The following is a 20,507-nucleotide window of genomic DNA, read 5'->3' on the forward strand; positions in this document are numbered from 1 at the left end:
TATAAACAGCGAAAGAACAGATAAGAAACGGGTGGAAGATAATAAGTAGGTCACAGGGTATGGAGAGAATGTTATGACGTTGCATAGAGCTTCACAACACCATCTGCACCAGCACTAGCCATGAATGGTAGTGATGGGTGGAACTCGACATCGAGTACGCCTTCTCGGGCTTTTTCGCGATGGGACGTCACCTCCTGCAAGCATTCCCTCGAGCCGAGAAGGTCCCAGAAGCGCATGGAGCAGTCGTGACTACCGGATACCAGCGAGAAGCCAGCAGGGTCCACCGAGAGCGATGTCACACCATCGAGATGTGCTGTCATAGAATGAATGCATTCGCCTAAACCGAAGATGTCAATAAGAGGAGAGATGGAAAATATCGTCTACGCGTACCTGTGGTATAGTCAAATATTCTTATGAACTTGTCTTCGTGTGCTGTGACGAGCAACGACATCGTAGGATGTGATGCCATGCGATTCACCTGCGTGGCTGGTGTTCCATCTATACGTGATCGAAGAGTTTGTATGCGGGAGCACTGCACAACACGTAAAACTCACCGTATCCTATATCTGTTGCCAGCCTTGAGACCTCTTTACCGGTCTCAATTTCAAAGATCTTCACCACCGCATTTTGGTAGGCGACAGCAATCTTCTTCAAATCAGCCTTCAAGGCTTCCACCGACGTTGCTCCGGGTGCATCATTATCCTCTGCAATATCCGAAGACGCTTCTGTACTCTCTAGCCCAGCAAAGCCCCATGATAACGTCAGGGCCCAGCCACCAGACCGTCCGCTCACATCCCACACTTTCACCGTACCCTCTGCTCCGCAGCTAATCAATGTTGTCTCGTCTCGTACAAGGGCCAGGTCCCATACAGCGTCTGTATGTCCAACTAGCTCGCCTCGTGATCGTGTCTCGTCGTATGGCGCGTATGTAGTGTGCGCCGGAGTCGGAAGCGCCCATACTCGGATAGAAGAATCCAAAGAGGCAGAATACAGCAGACCCTTCGAAGGTGCATGCACAAGTCGTGTTATTGCTGCTGAATGCCCTCTCAGTGTCAATTGAGGCTCAATCTCGGTTGTAAGTCGCGTGCTAAAAGCGGAGAATCAGAATCAGCGGAGAAGTATGAGTGATCGCAGTATGGTACGCACGCGGTGGCTGCCAGGCTTGCAACATCCATCCTCCATATCTTGACAGTGCAGTCGTCACCACCGGTTGCTAAACATAGCTCGGTGGGATGGAACGCAAGCGCTCGGACGGCATCTAGGTGACTATATTATGAATGGATGTGAGTTAAGTTTCGAACGTGCCGATATGAAGCGAAATGGACGAATGAAGAGAGTGAGTTGTTCATGAGACTGACTTCCGGAGTGTTCGCTTCGCTTTCCATAGCTTAGCACCTTCGCCTTCGCTGACGACCGTGCCTTCCTCCTCTTCCACCTCCGGCTCCTCATCCCTGATTGGCACCTCATCGTCATCCTCCCTTCGTCGCTCCCATGAACTCGCTCCGGTTGTTGCCGCGGCCTGCACCTTCAACTGTTCAGCCTCATGGGACAAACGCAACCTTTCCTTCCACTCCCCAGCATCATCCGGCCGGAAAATAGCAGTGAGCTGGCGCTTGGCCTCGGAACCTTCGCCCCCGTCCTTGTCCTTGTCGCTCATTGCCGGCGTGGGCTGACCGGCCTGAGACTGGCCCATGGACTGAGATCCTGACGACTGCTGTAGGTGAGACTGTAAGGAGATGCTATTCATAGGATTACTCCGTTCAAGCTGGTTTCCTGACGCAGGCGCAGAGGAAGGACCTGGTATCAAGTTGATTCCGTTGGGCATGGTATAGTCTTTGCCTGCCTCGGGCAAGATTTTGCGAGGTCGGCCGTTATATGCGATTTGATCAAAGGAAGGGACATTGGGGAGAGATAGTGGTATGGGGCCGTTGTTTATGAGAGGTCGGTTCGGTAAAGGATTCATGGCTTGCGGGGAAGTGAGATACGAGATTTCTTGTAGGCATCTATATAAGTGAGAAAAATCAAGACGTGCCACGCTATGTAAACTTGAGGGCGTACTGTTTGAGGTAATCCCGACTTCGGGCCCTACTTTTGGGATCTCGCCCGGGGGGTGGTTTTGTCAGCGCTGCCATTGTACTGGCTGACGGTCCGTTGGTCCAATTCCATGAATTTGGTCGTGTGGAACTCGCTGCCGCTACACCATTCGATATACGCCCTTCGGAAGGCAAGGGCATATCTGAAAGTCGCTCGTGTGAGATAACCGGTAAGAGGTGGGACATGATGATGGGGCGGTACCTTCGCTACGCGGTGAGCTGCCACTGCTCCCTTCTTTGTGACTCTGGACATCATCCCGTTGCGGAAGCATACCGAGCTTTGACGGAAGTATCGATTGTGAGACGGGTTGCGATAGTTGTTTCGAGCTTTGAAGGACGGAGGGAATGAGACAAAAGAGGCGTTCGGGGCGAGTGTGTGTACATACCGCTCCATCCTCAGAGCAAATTCGAGCATTTTGATGCGGCGCATGAGGTCCAGTTTTACATTTTCGAACGAGCGGCGCTCTCCCTCCAGCAGCGCGATGCGAGCCTAGTAATATTTCTGTGTCAGCGTGTTTTTGCGAGCGGGAAGGCAGCACCAATCGACGAACCCTCATCTCCGCTCGTTCTATTTCCCATTCGTTTCTGTCGCGTTCATATCGCCTCCATTCAGTCTGCAAGAAATGGAGGACGCTGGAAAGCGTGAAATCTTGGCCATTAAGAGGTGGAGGTAATGGTATATTGTTATTCTGGGACCCTGGCTGCTGCTGCTGAGGTTGCTGCTGTTGCTGGACCTGCTGCTGCTGGTTATTTGTCTGGAGGACCTGTAGGGAGCCCAACATGGGTAATTGGATTGAGGAGGACGAGGAAAAGGGCTCTGGCGGCGGAGGCTTTGAGTTGGGGTTGTTGATTCGCGAAACGGGGTTGAGCATTATATGACCTTGCACAAACACAACCAAAGGCCGACACGTCCTGCACTGAGCGCCGCTCGACCACTACAAGTGCCCTTCCTCAACGTTGCTGGCGACGACAATGTCGGTACAAACAACAAATTTTCTCATTTACACCCCACACAGGGAAAGTTTAATTTCTTTGCTTCTTTGTCGAACGAATCAAATTTTACCGATCTCGGAGGACACCAACAAGCTTGCTGCCATCACCATGCGCCTTGCAACGAGGCTACAGACACTCTGTTACGGAAGCACAAGTGACTCGGCCCATCGAAGAGGACGCCAGATCCATTGTCTATCGAATCAGGAATACACATCTCCCATTATATGAGCATTAGATTTACTTCTTCCCCGACCTACAGAGTTCCGGTGCGCGCGATCAGAACTGCGGCACGGCAGCAAATAAGATCGCAGAGTACGTACTTCTTGATGCCAGAGTTCCCGGTTCCCAATGGGCCTCCTGTGTATAGGTCCAAGTGTCAAGATTGGAAATTGAGTATGGATATGATTCGGTTTCACTGACCCTTTAGAGCTGCGAACGAGAGATCCGTCAGCCCTGCAGCATTTTGCAGACAACCCTTGCCTCGACGTACCTTTGTCCCTCGCATTCTTCAGAGCTGCGGCTTCTTGTTTCTGTTTCTCTTTGAAGGCCTTCTCCTCATCGGTCTCCTCCTTTTTGTCTTTCTTTGGGGCCTAAGAAACGTCTTGAATATATGGCGATCGTAGACCGTACTGAACAGAAAACTTGCCTTCAAAGGCTTGAGCTTACCACCTGCGCGACCAGACATCGATGAGCACTTGAAAGATGCAGAAGCGCCCGATGATAAGATCGATCTATGGAGGCGCTAATATTCACTCAGTGCTCGTCAATACGACGAAACTTCTCTTCCTCCACCATGTGGTACGTTGAAATCTCGAAGGATTGGGACGTAAGTGAGTCTTACATGGGTGCGATAATTTACTGACGCATCTCAAGGTTCTTGGCCCCTTCCCAATACATGCCAGGGAACAATACTTCTTGTCCCCCTCGTTCCCAGTAAATGGTGCATTCCAAATCTCTGGCGTTTGGAACTCAATGCTCAACGATGACTTTCCAGTGCACGAACCAATAGATTTGACTAAGAAGTACCCATCTTCGTACGCTGACGGCGGGAACGTTTCGTGGACAACCACAACGTCCAACAAAGCTGGGGAAATCAAAGTCGCTTTCCCTAACATAAGGTCTCGTCCAAGCTGTGGTATATCCGAAGACTGATCAAATTCTGGTTAAAGGTGGCAATCACTTCGCGCGACGGAGGGTTGGGCAGCGCTCCAGCATCACGCAGTCCTTCGCGGCACCCTCACGGTGTCTTCTACTCCCCCGTATGGAATCCGAGAGAGACCCCGCCTCCTTGTTCAATTATTACAAGGCTCATTCTTCACGATCATTCCCTCTGACCTTACGAAGAGCCAAGGGATTACTCCCAGGTGGTACCATGGCAATATATATGCCATGGAACGCGCCCTACCTCAAGCAGTAGACCTCCCAGTCCCACCCGAGGCCTCAAAGCAAACGCAATATACCATTTTCATTAGTGGTGACTTCGAGGTACCCTTAACTTATGTCCCCATTCCAAGTAATTTACGCCACCGATCGATTAGATCCGTTTGTTTGGCGACCCAAGCGCATCCAAGCAGGAGTACCCTGTCCAGAGCCTGCAGATAGGCGTGAATATCGAGCTTCCAACCAGGGATCCAAGTACGCATGTGGTACATGAACCGACCCAAGATGTCATGTGTGACTTTGTTGATGGATGGGCCTTTGGCAATGCCTTGGGCATTGGCATGCGAAGTGTCGATGGCTGGTGGACCGTTAAAGAAGTCACGCTCGAGGACAGCAACCCAGACAATGTAACACACTTATACTACGCGAGAAACAGGGAGCAAGTCACTCATACCGTATGCTTTGCTTTGCTTTCCCCCTGTAGATTCCAAAGGATATCACCTTGCGTCTCAAGCAAGAAACACATTTGGCGCCCTCTCAAACCAGAATCATACCAATAGTCATTGAACAACATTCAGCCTTCTGCGGAGGCGAGCTACGAATCCGTGTGCGGGCACAAGGCCAGTCGACGCTTTATCCTTCTACCGTATCCGTCACTGTCCCCATCAAACACCTGGAAGGGTGGGATGGCAAAGATCGTCCCAAATTGTACTCGATCAAAGCCTCGTATTTCTACGCTCACTCCATGCCGACGAACTTTGTGGTTGTCCCGCCCCTGTACCGAAATGAAGGAGAGGTTTCCAAAGCTCCCATCCTTTGCCTACGTACGTACACCCCTCCATCGTATTTATACGTTCTCAATCAACTTCATGGTCGCGTGTAGATGGCGCGGGTGTCGACGTTATCGGCACTCCGTGGTGGGTCGAATCCTTACCACGCATGAACAATAGCTGGCTTGTCATCCCAACTGGGAGAACGTCTTGGGTAGGTCACTCTCCCCATCCTATGAACATATGGTATGAACCCTTTGGTTAAAGGGCCTGGACTGGCACGGTCCAAGCGCAAAAGATGCATGGGGTTCGCTGGATGCTCTTGTTAGCATTGCCGAGGCCAACCTGGCCTGGAAAGACTGGCGACTGCCAATAAATCCATCTGCCGTCATTCTTGGACATTCCAACGGCGGACAAGGTACTTGGTATCTCGCCTCTCGGTATCCTGATAGAGTATTAGCTGGTGGGCACGTCTTTGTTATCACCGAGCAAATCACTCACTCTGGTAACAGCCGTACCTATGGCCGGTTACATCAAGTCGCAAGCGTACGTTCCCTTGACCCAGTCGAGGTCGGCACACTACATGGATCCTGCTCTGCGAGCAATCCTACAGGGCACACTAACCCCAGACGACAACGACTTGTTTTTATCAAACTTAGTCGATATGCCTGTTCTCGCTATCCATGGGTGAGTGGATGCTCCTCCGCATTTTCTGCAATTCGACCCACCGATCTAAGCGGGATTGACGACAATGTCCCTGTGTGGCATTCTCGGGAATATATCTCCATCATCAAAGCTTTGAACCCAAATGCAAACGCGACGTGAGTATGCAATACATTTTCTGCCAAAGCGGGCTCAACGTGAATAGATATCGAGAAGATGCCGGCCAACTTCATTGGTATCCTGAGGCCATCACTCACCCTGACACACTAGCTTTCATTAAGAAGTCCGTGAGTCTGGAGGTGAGAAAGCCGCCTGTGGAGTTTACCTTGACCGTCGCGAACCCTTTGGAAAGTGGGCCCATGTATGGACTTCAGGTGGTATCCCTCCTTGTCCCAGGAAGGTAGGCACCTCTATATACCGCTAGTCTAGCCATTTACAACACACACTAGACTAGGTAGACTGAAAGTTCGCATCGACGACCGTGGCTTTGCACATATATCCCCCACCAATATATCCGCCTTCCTGGTCGACCTCAGCGTACTATATCCTAGTCAGGACTACGTCAACCTGACTGGCATATACGTAGGCACTGACCTGGTTCAATCGCCGTCTACGATCTATGTCGTCTCCAAGCAGGACTTGAGTGGCTGGCAGGCCAACGATGCTGTGGATCAAACTACGGGCCTCCCTCGGCCGCCTGGGCGCGCACAACTAATTCTGACTTCGAATGCCCCGTTGACCATCGTTGTACCGCCAAACGCAGTGCATGAGTTATCAATAGCTTTACGGATCGCCCATATCCTGGAGGTATATCATAAACTAGATACCTCCATCTTGACTTTCTCGGAGTATGCCTTGACGAACAGTGACACACCTCCAGGAAATCTCGTCTTGATAGGTAACACAGCCGCTCCCTCAGTGAAATGGTTGCTTCAAAAGAGTCCAACACCATGGTCTCTGCGAGAGAGGTCTCTGTTTTTGCAAGGCCGCGCTGTTACACAAGCTGGGCAAGGTATGATATGATACATATACGAAGCAATCTAGTGACATCTGATTTCCTGTCTACAGCTGTTGTATCTACCTTTCCCCACCCATCTCTACCGTCAACAGTCCTTCTCTTGAGTTCAAACGAAGGCGCTGGACTAGAGCGAGCATACAGGCAATTCCCCCTTCGAACTGGCGTCACGACTCCGGATTGGCTAGTGATGAGTGAAGGTGTTGATAATATGGGTGCAGCGGGATTAGACGGAGCAGGGTATGTACATTTTACTTCGCTGGTAATACGAATGACAAACGCAAAGCAAAAAACAGCACATGGGGGCGTGAATGGGTTTGGAACGAACCCATGTCGTGGCTGAATTAAGTTATATATATACGACGTGAAGGATGATGTTGAACAAGATCGAATTGGGTTTCCTGATTGTAATATAAAAGTTCGGCACTTTTACACTATGTTCAACAGACGGGGGGAAAGCGTGATAATACAATACAATGTGTAAGAGGAAGGGAACCCAGATAAAAACAGGAGATGTGCGACAGATAGCAAGGATACTAGCAACATTATTCTAAGACTGGAAAATGGATGTAGCAACCTGAATTGTGACAAGGGATGAGCTACGCCGCGTACTTTCAGGTAGACAGTGAACTTACACTCTCAAGGAGGAGAGTGACTTCGGGGGCAATTCGTACGAAGTCCATGCTCCAAAATTCGTACTTAGGGTTGCGAAGTAACTCGATGAATGTCACGAGGGCACCCCAAGGATGAGGGCGGAGAGCAATGAAGCGTTCCAACAATACTTTCGTCATGACCTCACGGAAGCGGGCATCCTTCACCTCCAAGAAAAGGTGGAGAAGGAGTGAGCTGAACCAGTGGGTGTGGGCATTAGGGTAACGGAGATGGAGGATCATCGAGCTGAGCAGGTGGTGTTGGCCTTCAACGTCGAGGCTGGTTGCGAGATACTGCAAGGCTACCACGCCGGGGTCACTCGCCACGAAGAGCGAAGACCCACTTCGGGCTTTGGCTTGAGCAACCGAGGAGACGCCAATGTACATAACCAAAGAGTTGACCAGTGACAAATTGTAGGTCTCTGTGGCCATGTCTGGCACAACAGGTAACCGTAGGCGATCCTGAAGGGAGGTCAGGAAAGCAGGGTTGCCTCGATTGAGCAGATATTGGTCGAGATTGGAACGAAGATCGCCGCTCTTAAGGCCCGATGCGAAATCGGAGAGTATAGGTGGGATGGGTCCCATTTCTGGGATAGCTTCGAATTTGACATTTCGAAGGTGGGGGTCTGGGAGAATGACAGAGGATGGGAAGGCACTGAGGATGATGTTCCGAAGCTGGATGCAACGAGGAGGGATGATGTCGCAGAGGGTGAAGTAGTATTCACTGAGGAATTCGGGGAAGTCGTGGAGAAGGACAAGTAGGAGACGTAACGTGCCGCGGTACAAGTCTCGCGACGCTGTTCGTAACTCGGAATCTTTGAGGAATGGCGAAAGGAACTTGAACAAAGACAGGAGGAGTTTGTGGAATGCAGACCATCCCTAGAGAAGAAATGAGACGGAATATCCGGTGTGAGCGTGCGCTGGAACTTACTTCGCGGTTTTCAGTGAGAAGTAACTTCGGCATGAACAACCGGTGCGAGATGAGGCACATCCAGGAGAAAGCGAAGCCAGGGAAGTAAGTGGGTTGAAGGGAGCTGAAGGTATCGCTGGAACAAGGGGTTAGATGGATGGTAACTTATGGGGTAAAGAACATACCTGATCGCAACAAGGAGTTGGAAATAGGCTGTGCCCAAACTAGATTCGATGGTGTGGAGATCATTGATGAGGCTGGAGAAAAACCTGAAGAACGGCTTTTGTTGGAAAGAAGGCCCCTGTTCCTCGTGTATGTTCGCGAGCACGAGGACAAAGATAGAAAGGATTTTTGTCAAGTAATGAACCTTCGCTTGGTCGTTGTTGACTCCAGAGGCATCTCCGTGATATTTGATGATATAGACGATCAGCCTTGACATAGCATCCAGGGCCTGGAATGCGAATTCGTAGTCACCGCTCGACACACACTTGATGTAGTGAGAGACGCTGGCTTCGGTGCAGACCCTGAAGAAGAATGAAGACATGTCTTCCACTTTCAAAATGCCCTGCTTGGTGAGCTGGGTGATGAAAGGAACAAAGCTCTTCTCCGGATTGGTGGACCGTTGAAAGATACCAATCCATTGTTGGAACCAAGTCAATAACTTTTCTCTTGCTTGATCTGTCTCAGCTTTTCCGAGCTGCCGTACAAGTTGGTTCTCAATCGGCAAGCTAGGTGGGCGCCTGATCCTATTGAGATCGCTCAGGAGCCTAGTCACACTGAACGCCGTTAGTAACAGGACCATCCCCACAATCATGCTACTTACTCGTCGCTGCCTTTGCCTGACTGTGAAAGTTGGCTAAGTATTTCCAGCGAGTAGCTGAATTGCGTTTGCGAGGCAACCGGGGGATCGGCCGACAGACATTCCCGAATTAATCCAACTGCAAAGGCCAGCAAAGTGGGTCGAGGATTAGTGTACAGGAACTTCGCTAATTGCTGATCTTGTTGAGCAATGTCTACGAGGCCGCTGCGGAGTAGCGTCACGGTAACCGGGACGTTGAATTTTCTCTGTAACACACAATGAGCATCACAAGCCACAATACACCGAATGAGAACAAACCTCATCTTCGGCGTAAACAAGCCATGTGATGGCTTCCTTGGAGACGTCCTCGAAGGTAGTGCAGAGTTGTTCGAGCAATACGACATAAACTTCACGACCCAACTGAGATGGGGTCTTGTAAAGCAGTTGAACGATTTTCTGCGACATCTGAAGAGGGGTCCCTTGCTTGTCGGCAGCTTCTTGAGCTAGGAACAATACTTGTCTGACCAGATGTCGAACATCGTGGTTAGGTGGCAGGGCTGCTAGCGACTGAACGGGGAGTTGCATTAATACCGCCTCCAAATCCTTGATGAGGGCCTGCGAAAGGTTGTGAGCAACAAAAGAAACAACGATCAAGCGTTGAACTTACGGCGAATCGATCCATAACATCTTGGTGGGTTAGATAAGGACGACCAGACATTTGCGCTTCTGGGGCTGGCGAAGCTGAGTATGCCGTCGGGGGGATGTGCTCGCTTCTAGAAAACGACATGGTAGAGTTGGGGCGGCTAGTCATTCTGCGCTTTTGGTCGTTGACTATTACGACGCTGTCAGAGGAGCAGAAAGAGGAGTTTTCTTGGACGTACCGAAATCTTCATAAACATTAACCTGATGTGGCTGTAACCCTGAAGGCTTCACCCGTAGAGGATCCGGCAGGGTGATAGAGAAATTGACTTGGGGAGCAGTTGGGTCCCAGAATGGTTGTCCGTTACGAATCTAAAGGCAAATAAGCTGTGCGTAAAGGAAAACCACGCATTAGATGTTACCTCGCGATGTCTACGCCGGGCCTCGTACGATGTGGCGAAGTTTTCATCAACATCCGTAACAGCTTGATCCATAGCCGACTTTTCTATTGCGCTACATGCCATGTCTAGGTTATCCGTGACTAGAACCATGATAACAGGGTCAGGCAACTGTGGCGAGTGTAAGTATCTTCCTAATTGCCATGAAACAGAGACATACATCACCAAACCCGTGATCAGCAAGGTACTGCCGTAGATGAGTAGCAAGGTTGCTCTTCAACGGTTCTTTGCAAGTTACCAGGGCTAGGCTACCAGCAAGGCGCTGAGCCATCAAATGAGCAGCCTTACGAAAGCGATCTTCGTTGGGCTCTGTGGCAAAGTCCTTGGTCACCAACTCCCTAGTCGAAATGCCTGCAATAGTGACGGATCTCTCGACCACCGGGAGAATGATCTATACCGAATATGTTTCGTGAGGAACATCGAAGTACAACACGCGGCGATCCTTACCTCTCGAACAGCCCGATCAACGGCAAGTTGAACAGCGCGTTTGAACGCAGGGTTAGTGTTGAGCGGAGCAAGCTGAGGGCTGATGAACACTTGATGTACGAGGTTTGTGAGGATGGATTCGATATGAGCGCCCATGGCTCGATGAGATTCGCCTGGGCTAGATGTGCCCAAAGCCAACACCTGGGAGTCAGCAACAAGCTGGGAGGAGGGGTGATAACCACCAATGGGAAGGGAGTCAATATCCGGGACGTATTCGGGGAGAGGTGGCCCAGCCAATGTGTCGCCCAGCGGCCTATTCCGAATGATGCTGGTGGGTTCTACAGAATCGAGTGCGACATTCAAAGCTTGACAAAGAACTTCAATCTCAAACTTGAGGTTCAGCTTCATGTCGGCATATTGATATAGCTCGGCAAGGAGACCCAGGACACCCATGAGCCATGGGTTTGGAGGCTTGAACACCTTGGACTTTTGGCATGGGACCATCGTCTGGCAGACGAATGGAATGGCAACGACAAGACGACCAGTGTCGTATCCTTCTACGAGAAGGTCCTTGAAGGACAGGTTTTTGTGTTTTATCGGCCTGTCGCGTGCCAATGTTATTTCCCCCAGCCACTTGCCGACATTCTTCAACATTGTCCGTTCCGTACTCCCAACCTGCATGGCCTTTTCTGAGTTGAGCAGTGCCGCAGACTTCACCAGTGTCTCCTGAAGAATGAACTTCGACAGCCGTGAGCGGTTGAGGGCGTCCAAAAAGCGGAGGTAGAGTTGATGATTGTTTGCTTCAACACTGATACGCTGGTCAACGAGGTAATTGGCGAACCAACGAGCATGAGCATCCTCAAACTGGGACTTCATCTCCTTTAGTTTGTCATCGAAGTTGTTCGGCGCGAGATTGTTGACGATGAATAGGATGCGGTCCGAAAGTTCCTCTGGTGGACTCTCTATTTCTCCCTCTATTACGTCCGGCTGAATAGCGTTGAAACCGGATGGAGGTTCCAGTGCCAGAGGTCCCGGTAGCTTGCCAGCATCCCCGATGCCATTACCATCCTGGGCAGCAGCGAGAGCGCGTTGAATGCTAGCAACCAGGTCCGGGCGGGCTTCGATTAGATGGGGGATGTTGAGGAGCGCCTCGCACAAAGGCTGCCATTCGGACAATCGGGATTCAAATTGTGACAAAGCTTGGGTCCCAAACTTGAAAAGGTTTGTCTCCGGAGGGCAGTTCAAGGCATCGAGAATGTAGCGAATGGCAATTCCGAGGGGGATGTAGTCGATCAATTGATGCTGGATAAGCGAGCCAAACAAGTATCCAGTCATTGAGAGCTCCCGAGCCGGGTAGTAGGATTGGAAGAATTTGTATTCGTCGAAGAGGAAGTGAAGCATGCACGAAAAGACTTCGTGGTCGCGGGCATTGGTGGAATCTTTGTGTTGTTGGAGGCGGACGATGACTTCGTCGATGGTCGTATTCTCATCATACATTTGTTTGTAGATAGCATCGACCTCGGCTTCGATCTCTTGAGAGTAGTTTATCACCGTAAACCCGGGTTCGGTTTCGGATCCAGGTGTCAAATCCATCAAGCGAGGATGGATTTGGAGGCAAGCGTTGCGTACTTCAAGGCAATATTTGGCGTCGGATTCACTCATGATTGAGGTGCTATCACGGAGATTAGCAAACGGGATGGAGATAGCGCGAGAGAGCCTACTTGTTTCTCAACATTCGAAGGATAATGGTGATGGTGCTGGGACTAAGGGTCATGGTACGGTTCTCTATGGGAGGGACGGATATTCTAGAGACCTTCTCACTCTCCATCTTTTGGTCGAGGAAAACGATGACAGAATGAAGAAACTCTCCGCCGTGATTTGCTGCATTGTCGGCAAGCCACTTGTCGAGGTTCAAGTACTCCCTTCGCGAAGCGAGGGCGGCGACATCGAGAGCGAAGGTGAAGGGGCGGACCTCGAGGAGCGAGTCCAAGATCTGTGGGCACGTTAAAGTTAGGTGAGCAGTACTCCCAACGGTCAAGGAGAATCTGACCTTGAGATCTTGCGCGACATCGAGAATTCTGGAGATATTGAGAGGGTTTTCGTCGTAGAAATCGCGGAACGCATCCGTAAGATACGTCGGTTCAATCTGCCACATTCGCATGAATACTAATTGATGATTTGGATGTCCCGCGAGAAACATCGACAGCAACTTGCGACAGTATTCGCGGCGAATTTCGTTCCAGTTTTGCGACTTCTCATGAAGTTAGTCGCGTTACAAGGACTAGGCAGGTTTAAACTACTCACCGGTACTTGGAAAAGGCCCATATGCACAAGTTCGGCACTTATTTTGATGGCTTTATCAAGCATGTCTCTGACACAGGACTTCACATCCGCCGAATCCGAGTCCGCCATCCGAACCAAGACTTCGAACAAATCTAACGAGTTCCACGTATGACCTTGAACGTTGGCGGCCAGGGCTTTGATTGTGGGACTTGCGATAGAAACATCGTCGACTGTCACGATTCGATGACCTGGGAGTTGTACGAAATTGAAGGTGTCTGGGGGAAGCGAGAGAAGGGCATCAAGCAACCGTAGATGATACAACTGGTTATTCCACGGTTCCCAAAAGCCAGTGACGGCATGTGGATCCGCATCACGGGGGACGCTAAGGAGAATAGCAATCAGAAGTTTGAGAGTTGCAGTGTCGACACCATGACGGTCAGGCCAGTCAAAGGACTTGATGACGCTGGCCCAGTTCAAGGTAACGTTCTACAGGCGATTAAAGAGGAGGAACAATGTGTGAGCCAAATGAAGTACTTACCAACCCACTGAGCACCCGAACCAAGACTCCCATGTCGCATACTGTTGATCCTTCGGCTGCTAATCGTGCCAGTGATGATACTATCTCTACCGCCTGGTTGTCGCGAGGCGGAGATGCTTCCGAGATGCCAAATCGTTGCAATGCCGCCCGGACAACATCCGGGTCGCTTGTGACATCTTGACCGAGTTGAACCAAGAACTGAACGAGAGTAGTCCCAGCTGGAAGGCTGTAACCCGAGATGTTGGATTTAATCACGGAGAACGGGCAGAAGTACACACCTTATAGTAGGTATAACACGGTGTAGGATGGCAGACGTATGCTCCTGGCCAAATTTGTTCTGTATCGCGACTATCAAAGCCTGCCGTTGTTGCGCATCTATAACAGGAGACTCGGGGGGTAGATCGGAGAGCAGCTTGTAGACGAGTTTTGACGCTTGGATGGGAGCTATATCGGCATTGTCAAAGGAAGGGTTGTGGCAGAGGGATAGAATGGCATTGTCGAATTCGTGACGTATGATGGTGGCCGCCTGCGTCGCCAATTCCTTTCGAGTTGTAGGTGCAAGAAAAGAAGCTGCGAGGACGAGCTTTTCGAGGGGACGCAGGCCTGTACGATCAGTAAATCGTACAAGATCAAAATGACGGAACAGGTCGCCGTCTCCTCTGTCTATACCGTCACGAAATCGGTCTGCAAGGGTAGGGTCGTGCGCAAGTCGCTGTGTTTCTTGAACGAGAAGTCGAAAAGTAAGGGTAGATAACATGTCTTGAGAGGGAGGGGTCGTTCCAGAGACGAGACGCTGCTGTGAGTGAACAATGAGCCGCCGTATGAAGTGCAAATACGTTTCGATTCCATGTTGTTCGGACAGCTTCATTGTGCGCAATGTCAGCAATGGTCACGTAAATGAGGAAAAGGACACGTACTGAGCGAATTTCGGCTTGATTCCTTTCAAAATTCTCCTCCGTTAAGGTCGACAAGAGGAATACAATCTGAGCCCTGACAATTGTATGGATATTCGTGTTCGGCGTGCTGTCCATGTTGGACGACCTTGAAGGGGTCACCGAACGTCGAACAACGCCCGCTGAGCCGGAAGCCGTTTTGGATAGGTGTTTGGGGGGAATTTGTGAAATCGAGCGCGCAGACCACCTCCAACACCGAGACGGACGATGAGTAGAGTGGCAACAAGTCCCAGTATGACAGCCCAATTTGGCCGGAGGGCGTTTTCAGGCTCCGTTTCAAGCGCCGACAATAAAAACTCATTCCCTCACTTGCGCTCATTGATCGCGGGAAACGGGCGACTGACTGTGGGAATCCTGACTCAGGGTCTCACAATTTATGGTCGGCAAATGACTCGCGACGCGACTGGAACGTCCACCACAGCTTGTACGCTCCCGGTCGTTGATCATGCAAGTCGAGCTCAACAAAGCCTCCTTCAACGCCCGTTTGAAGCGAATCTACGACTGCTGGAATGTGCGCCACCCAGTTTACATACTTTCCCTGCACCAAACTCATCCTTGGATCCCCCCAGAGCGCGAATGAAAATGAAGACTACGCTGGTTTGGCCAATGTCGACGCCCTTCTCATAGTCGCGGGCGATCCTGCAGGGGAAGATGAGCCAATGAGAAAGGGAACGTGTTTACAGGTCGGCACACTACATGAGTCTCATTGTACGCGCTCAACCAAGACTTATGGCAGCAATGGCTCCTTGGATACGAGTTTCCATCAACTTTGATCCTGTTCCTCAAAGACAAGGTCTGCATACTGTGCTCAGCTTCAAAAGGTGTTGTATAAGCCTTCACACCTAGGTCGGGTCGAGCTGACAATAATAAAGCAAGGATTCTTGCGCAAATACAAGCCCAAGGCAGCGTGGTGCCCGTAGAAATCCTTGCCCAAGCGAAACCGAAGGAACCCCCCTCTGATGCCCTCCCCAAATTCGTCGACCTTTACACATCTCAAAAGCGCGTCGGCTCGTTACTTAAGGAAACGCACACTGGAAAGCTAGTTGGGGAATGGGACAAACGTTTGGCCGAGGCCACGGAGAAGCCAGAGCTGGTAGAGATCTTCCAAGCGATATCCACTTTTATGTCCCAGAAGGACGAGGAAGAACTCGTACGTGCATCTACCACTAGCTGTCTGTTCATCCCTCTTAGCTTGTACGCAGAAAGCAACGGAAGTCGCTGGCGTATTAACATCGACGTTGCTCAAACATCATGTGGCGCTGAAGCTCGAGATGATCCTGGATAAGGAGACGAAAATCACCCACGAGAGTTTCGCTCTCCAGATAGAAGGTCGGCTTGGTGATGAACAGAAAGGTCCAGATATGAGAATTTGGGATAAGGCAAAGAATGCGAGGAACGTGCGTATACTACGCTATATTTGGGAGGCTTGATGAAGTGATGTGCATTCTCTATAGATTGACTGGCAGTCGGTCGAGTTTTGCTACCCTCCCATCATTCAATCGCAGGCCACTAAAGGTGGATACGACCTCAAAACTTCAACCCAGTCTTCCGAAGACCACATTGCACACAAGGGTGTTTTTTTGGTATCTTTAGGTCTTCGGTACAAGAGTTATTGCACAAATCTTGGTCGGACCTTTATTGTGGACCCTACACCAGTCAGTTTTGGAGTCACGCTTGCTCACTACCCTTCTGATCCGATGCGTCCTAGGAACAAGAGGTGCAATACAACTTGCTACTGTCCCTCCAAACTGAGCTGCTCGGCTTTATGAAAGATGGCGTTGTCGCTCGCGACGTCTACCAGCATGCGGTCGATTTTATCAAGGCCAAGAAGCCTGAACTTGAAAAGAAATTCGTTAAGAACATTGGGTTTGGGGTGAGTCAGATGATGTCGCAAGTGTATCACTCTTAACGGTGCAGAACGATAGATGGGTGTGGAATTGCGTGACTCGACGTATCTGCTATCCCCCAAGAACACTCGAAAGCTCAAAACGAACATGATCTTCAACCTAGGCCTTGGGTTTTCGGACCTTGTCAGCGAGAGTGGGCAGAAGTACGTTCTTATAAGAGGGAAACGAGGACGCTCTTGTTTACCCCTTCCCCTCTAGGTACGCCATACAACTGGGAGACACCATCAAGATCGAAGCGGAGAAAGCTTCTCTTCTAACTGAGGGGGTCAAATCGACAAAGGACACAATGTTCTTCTTGAACCCCGAAAGCGCTGACGAAAAGCCAAAAAAGCCAGAGAAAAAGGCCCCCGCTGTGTCGCGAAAGAATGGATCGCCGCCGAAGAAGACGGTCGCTGGTAAAGTTCTTCGGAACAACCGCCGTAACGATGAGGCCCATGTAACGGTGTCGGCGAAGCTGGCTGAACATCAGCAGGAATTACACGGACAACTTCAGGCCCAGGGCTTGGAGAAGTACTCAGAGGGCGGAGGAGGGGCCAGTGGCAAGGAGGGCAAAGGGTGGAAAAAATTCCAGAGTTACAAGGGTGAAGGTGCTCTGCCACCTGACGTGGACCGTTTAAGGGTACGCTGTATCAAAATCTCCTGATTGTGAACCGCCGTTTACGCCGTTGTCAGATCACCGTGGACAGGAAAGCCCAGACAGTGATCCTCCCCATTCATGGCTTCGCCGTACCTTTCCATATCAATACCATCAAAAACGTTAGCAAGAACGACGAAGGCGACTATACCTACCTTCGCATTAACTTCCAAACCCCGGGTCAACTCGCCGGGAAGAAGGAAGACACGGTATGTGATGAAGCGTCTGATCACGATCTCCCGCTGACAATGTCAATCAGCCGTTCGAAAATCCTGACGCTACCTTCGTTCGGTCGATCTCGTATCGCTCTCCCGACGGTCACCGCTTCGATAATATCTCCAAGCAGATTACAGAACTTAAGAAGGAGGCCAACAAGCGCGAGCAGCAGAAGAAGGAGTTGGCAGATGTGGTTGAACAGGCTAATCTAGTCGAGCTAAAGGGTCGCAGACCGGCCAAGCTGCCTGAAGTGTTTGTTAGACCAGCGCCCGACGGCAAGCGCATTCCCGGAGAAGTTGAGATCCATTCCAACGGTATCCGTTACCATTCACCACTTGGCCAAAAGATTGGTAGGTCTCTATTGGGCATGCCGTCGCGATTTCCTTCTTATCCCCTACCGCTGTATAGATGTCCTCTTCACCAACATCAAACACCTGTTCTTCCAACCATGCGACAAGGAGCTTATTGTCGTCGTACATATGCATCTCAAGTCCCCAATCATCATCGGAAAGAAGAAGTCGTTTGTACGTCGTTCATTGTATCAACTTTATATGAACCTGAACTAGTCCAAAGGATGTCCAATTCATTCGTGAAGCGTCTGACGTACAATTCGATGAGACTGGTAACCGGAAGCGCAAAGTCCGATACGGTGACGAGGACGAAATTGAGATGGAACAGCAAGAACTGCGACGGAGGCACGTTTTGAACAAAGAATTCAAGTCATTCGCCGAAAAAATCTCAGAGGCTGCATCAGCATCCGTACGTCTCCTACTTGAAAATAAAGACATTAACTAATGTGTAAACGAAGACTGGCGACCCTCTCGAAGTAGATATTCCTTTCAGAGAACTGTCCTTCGAAGGTGTACCGTTCCGATCCAGCGTCCGACTTCAACCTACGACAGAGTGCCTAGTGCACCTTACTGATCCACCATTCCTCGTGATGACCCTCAGCGAGATCGAAGTCGCATCCCTGGAGCGTGTGCAATACGGTCTCAAGCAGTTTGATCTTGTCTTAATCTTCAAGGATTTCACGAAGCCACCACTACACATCAACTCGATACAAAGTTCGCAGCTCGATGACGTAAAGAACTGGCTAGAGTAAGCTTCTCTATCCCTCCTTGGTTCTTTGTATTGAGGTGTTTTCTAGCTCGGTTGACATTGCTATGGGTGAAGGCCCTGTTAATTTGAACTGGGGACCGATTATGAAGACAATCAACGAGAGTCCGCACGACTTCTTTGTGCAAGGTGGCTGGAGTTTCTTGGGCGGTGCCGGTGACGAAAGCGAGCATTCCGAAGGCTCTCCGTCCGAGTCAGAGTTCGAAGCCGATTCGGAAGACTTGGTCGAGGAGTCGAGTAGCGCGGAAGAAAGTGCTTTTGAAGCTTCCGATGCCAGTGGCAGTGATGGCAGTGCTTCAGACTTCGGCGACGGCTCAGATAGCGAAGGTCAGTGTGCTTCTGGGTATTAGCGTTCTCTGACTAACCCATTGCTTTAGGAGACGACTGGGATGAGCTAGAGCGCAAGGCAGCTAAATGTGAGGAGACTTCATCAGCAGTTGGGTTCCTGTCACTGACTAACGTATTTCACAGCGGATGCGAAACGCGTTGAGGGAGGCCGAAAAGCCAAAGACTCTGATGATTCAGAAGACGACAAGCCCAAGAAAAAGAAACCTGCGGTAAAGACAAATGGTAAACCGAAGGGTAAGCGATGAGCTCCTTTACCGCGTACTAGCTTCCTCGTCCTTCCATGTTCTCTTTCCTTATGCACATATTACAATAACCGCAGATTCATAAAGTGTAATACTCTTGTGTTGATATAACATTCTACGACTACTGTTTGAAACGTGGATTCGGTTCCACTTCTTCATCGTTGAGCGCTGCCTCTCGCCAGAGAGCGATCCCGGTGCAGGACGCGCCAGGGCCAATCAGGGGCACAGCGAACAAGTGCCACGAAGCAATCACAATAAGCTCTGCAGCATCGCGAGCAAACCATAAGGTAGCAAGGACGGATGAACCAAACGCGAATATGAGGTCCCATTTGAGGAAATCGTCAGCTTTAGCGGAGAGGCTTGCTGTAGTTGGAAGGGGAGTTATCGAGGGGAAAACAAACGACGCGAGGGCCGGGGGATCGAGGAGCTTTGGACCAACAATGCAGAGATGCATGATTGCTGATGAGACGAACATGCCCATATACATCTGTCGGACAAGCTTATACCCCGACTCTGTAGTCCGCGGCGTAGGACGCAGGAAACTGTACGCAAGCCCAGCAACGGACGCGTAGACGGGGAAGATCTGCCAATATGCCGTAACCTTCGGATCCTTGAACAACATCAATCCCATCGAGGGAAGCATTGACCCTACGGCGGTGGCAAATATGATCGATTCCGCTTGTGGCTTCGTGATATGAGAGTGTGCATCTGCACGTCTGCTTGACGCGCCTGTCCAGATGAAGGCGAGCCAATAGATCGTGAGGGTGATACCAATGGTGATTGCTTGGCCGAGTAGGCCGACGATGATGGGGAACGCGATGAACAGTGAGCGACCTTTGCGGTGTGCTTCAATGGCAGGGAATGCCATGAGGAACCCTGAGGTACCAGCAAAGTAGAGGAGATAGGGTGATAGTTGTGGTTCAAGTTCGGCGTGGAAAAACGCGACGAGGCCACAAATGAAGCCATCGATGCCATGGACCCCAGTGAAAGGATGAATATAGGAACTGTTGGCCCCAGGTGCGCACTGCGCGCTCAACTCGGCACCCAGTCCTGAGACTGTCAGACTGTTGGTTATGAGGCGCACCCCAAGCGCCGTCAATGCGGGGAATAGGATCCCGGGCAATACGAAACCTATTCGACGCGATCGGTCAGTTGCTGAAGAACTGTGTCAATCCCACACGTACCATTCACAAAACCGTGCTTCGTGCTCATGGTGGTTGATGAGAAGAAGTGAAACACGGGCGCCACACGGGCGTTGGACTTGTCACTTATTCGCTTCCGTTTTGCCTTGGCGTCGTCGCTCCCACGCGAGTCAGAAACGACTCCCTTAGCCGAGCGCACTCGCTGAGTCATGGACTGGGAATCGATTTAGGCGACAGCCCGCCTTTTATTGCCCTGTTTGGTAAGGTGGCGCAGAGGCGACCCTGCGCAGGAAGCGGTAAAGCTCGCTGCTTTCTCATGCAAATCGCAGGAG

The 20,507-nt window shown here is 50.7% G+C and overlaps 6 protein-coding genes across 6 annotated transcripts; 2 read left to right on the forward strand and 4 right to left on the reverse strand.

Annotated features, from left to right (window-relative positions):
- Positions 1-71: 71 nt before the first annotated feature.
- On the reverse strand, positions 72-2,965 carry PC9H_001286 (uncharacterized protein; the record flags this gene model as incomplete). Its single annotated transcript, XM_036770936.1, has 9 exons — positions 72-337; positions 391-498; positions 555-1,087; positions 1,147-1,266; positions 1,359-2,003; positions 2,059-2,215; positions 2,296-2,420; positions 2,480-2,583; positions 2,645-2,965. The coding sequence occupies 9 exons, from the start codon at positions 2,963-2,965 to the stop codon at positions 72-74; spliced, it is 2,379 nt and encodes a 792-aa protein (XP_036636781.1).
- Positions 2,966-3,323: 358 nt separating this feature from the next.
- PC9H_001287 (uncharacterized protein) lies at positions 3,324-3,771 on the reverse strand (the record flags this gene model as incomplete). Its single annotated transcript, XM_036770937.1, has 5 exons — positions 3,324-3,339; positions 3,407-3,443; positions 3,507-3,515; positions 3,577-3,676; positions 3,712-3,771. The coding sequence occupies 5 exons, from the start codon at positions 3,769-3,771 to the stop codon at positions 3,324-3,326; spliced, it is 222 nt and encodes a 73-aa protein (XP_036636782.1).
- A 108-nt stretch (positions 3,772-3,879) lies between these two features.
- On the forward strand, positions 3,880-7,262 carry PC9H_001288 (uncharacterized protein; the record flags this gene model as incomplete). Its single annotated transcript, XM_036770938.1, has 14 exons — positions 3,880-3,912; positions 3,960-4,026; positions 4,081-4,204; positions 4,256-4,571; positions 4,625-4,873; positions 4,951-5,290; positions 5,350-5,450; positions 5,504-5,699; positions 5,749-5,923; positions 5,974-6,057; positions 6,105-6,299; positions 6,349-6,911; positions 6,968-7,154; positions 7,211-7,262. 14 exons carry the CDS (start codon positions 3,880-3,882, stop codon positions 7,260-7,262), a joined length of 2,682 nt encoding a protein of 893 aa, XP_036636783.1.
- A 266-nt stretch (positions 7,263-7,528) lies between these two features.
- On the reverse strand, positions 7,529-14,648 carry PC9H_001289 (uncharacterized protein; the record flags this gene model as incomplete). The annotated part of the gene is made up of 16 exons (XM_036770939.1): positions 7,529-8,443; positions 8,496-8,610; positions 8,660-9,250; positions 9,298-9,539; positions 9,592-9,888; positions 9,941-10,104; positions 10,155-10,284; positions 10,335-10,481; positions 10,531-10,761; positions 10,818-12,468; positions 12,518-12,789; positions 12,847-13,047; positions 13,101-13,565; positions 13,618-13,843; positions 13,896-14,479; positions 14,535-14,648. 16 exons carry the CDS (start codon positions 14,646-14,648, stop codon positions 7,529-7,531), a joined length of 6,345 nt encoding a protein of 2,114 aa, XP_036636784.1.
- A 367-nt stretch (positions 14,649-15,015) lies between these two features.
- Positions 15,016-19,036, forward strand: SPT16 (FACT complex subunit spt16; the record flags this gene model as incomplete). The annotated part of the gene is made up of 17 exons (XM_036770940.1): positions 15,016-15,081; positions 15,140-15,253; positions 15,307-15,391; positions 15,443-15,720; positions 15,773-15,967; positions 16,025-16,225; positions 16,279-16,443; positions 16,496-16,620; positions 16,676-17,096; positions 17,150-17,320; positions 17,371-17,677; positions 17,736-17,847; positions 17,894-18,086; positions 18,136-18,425; positions 18,475-18,770; positions 18,821-18,859; positions 18,915-19,036. 17 exons carry the CDS (start codon positions 15,016-15,018, stop codon positions 19,034-19,036), a joined length of 3,180 nt encoding a protein of 1,059 aa, XP_036636785.1.
- Positions 19,037-19,154: 118 nt separating this feature from the next.
- PC9H_001291 (uncharacterized protein) lies at positions 19,155-20,386 on the reverse strand (the record flags this gene model as incomplete). The annotated part of the gene is made up of 2 exons (XM_036770941.1): positions 19,155-20,164; positions 20,218-20,386. The coding sequence occupies 2 exons, from the start codon at positions 20,384-20,386 to the stop codon at positions 19,155-19,157; spliced, it is 1,179 nt and encodes a 392-aa protein (XP_036636786.1).
- Between the last annotated feature and the right edge of the window lie 121 nt (positions 20,387-20,507).

Source organism: Pleurotus ostreatus (assembly GCF_014466165.1).
Source record: "Pleurotus ostreatus strain PC9 chromosome Unknown scaffold_1, whole genome shotgun sequence".
In the NCBI taxonomy this organism is placed as follows: Eukaryota; Fungi; Basidiomycota; class Agaricomycetes; order Agaricales; family Pleurotaceae; genus Pleurotus; species Pleurotus ostreatus.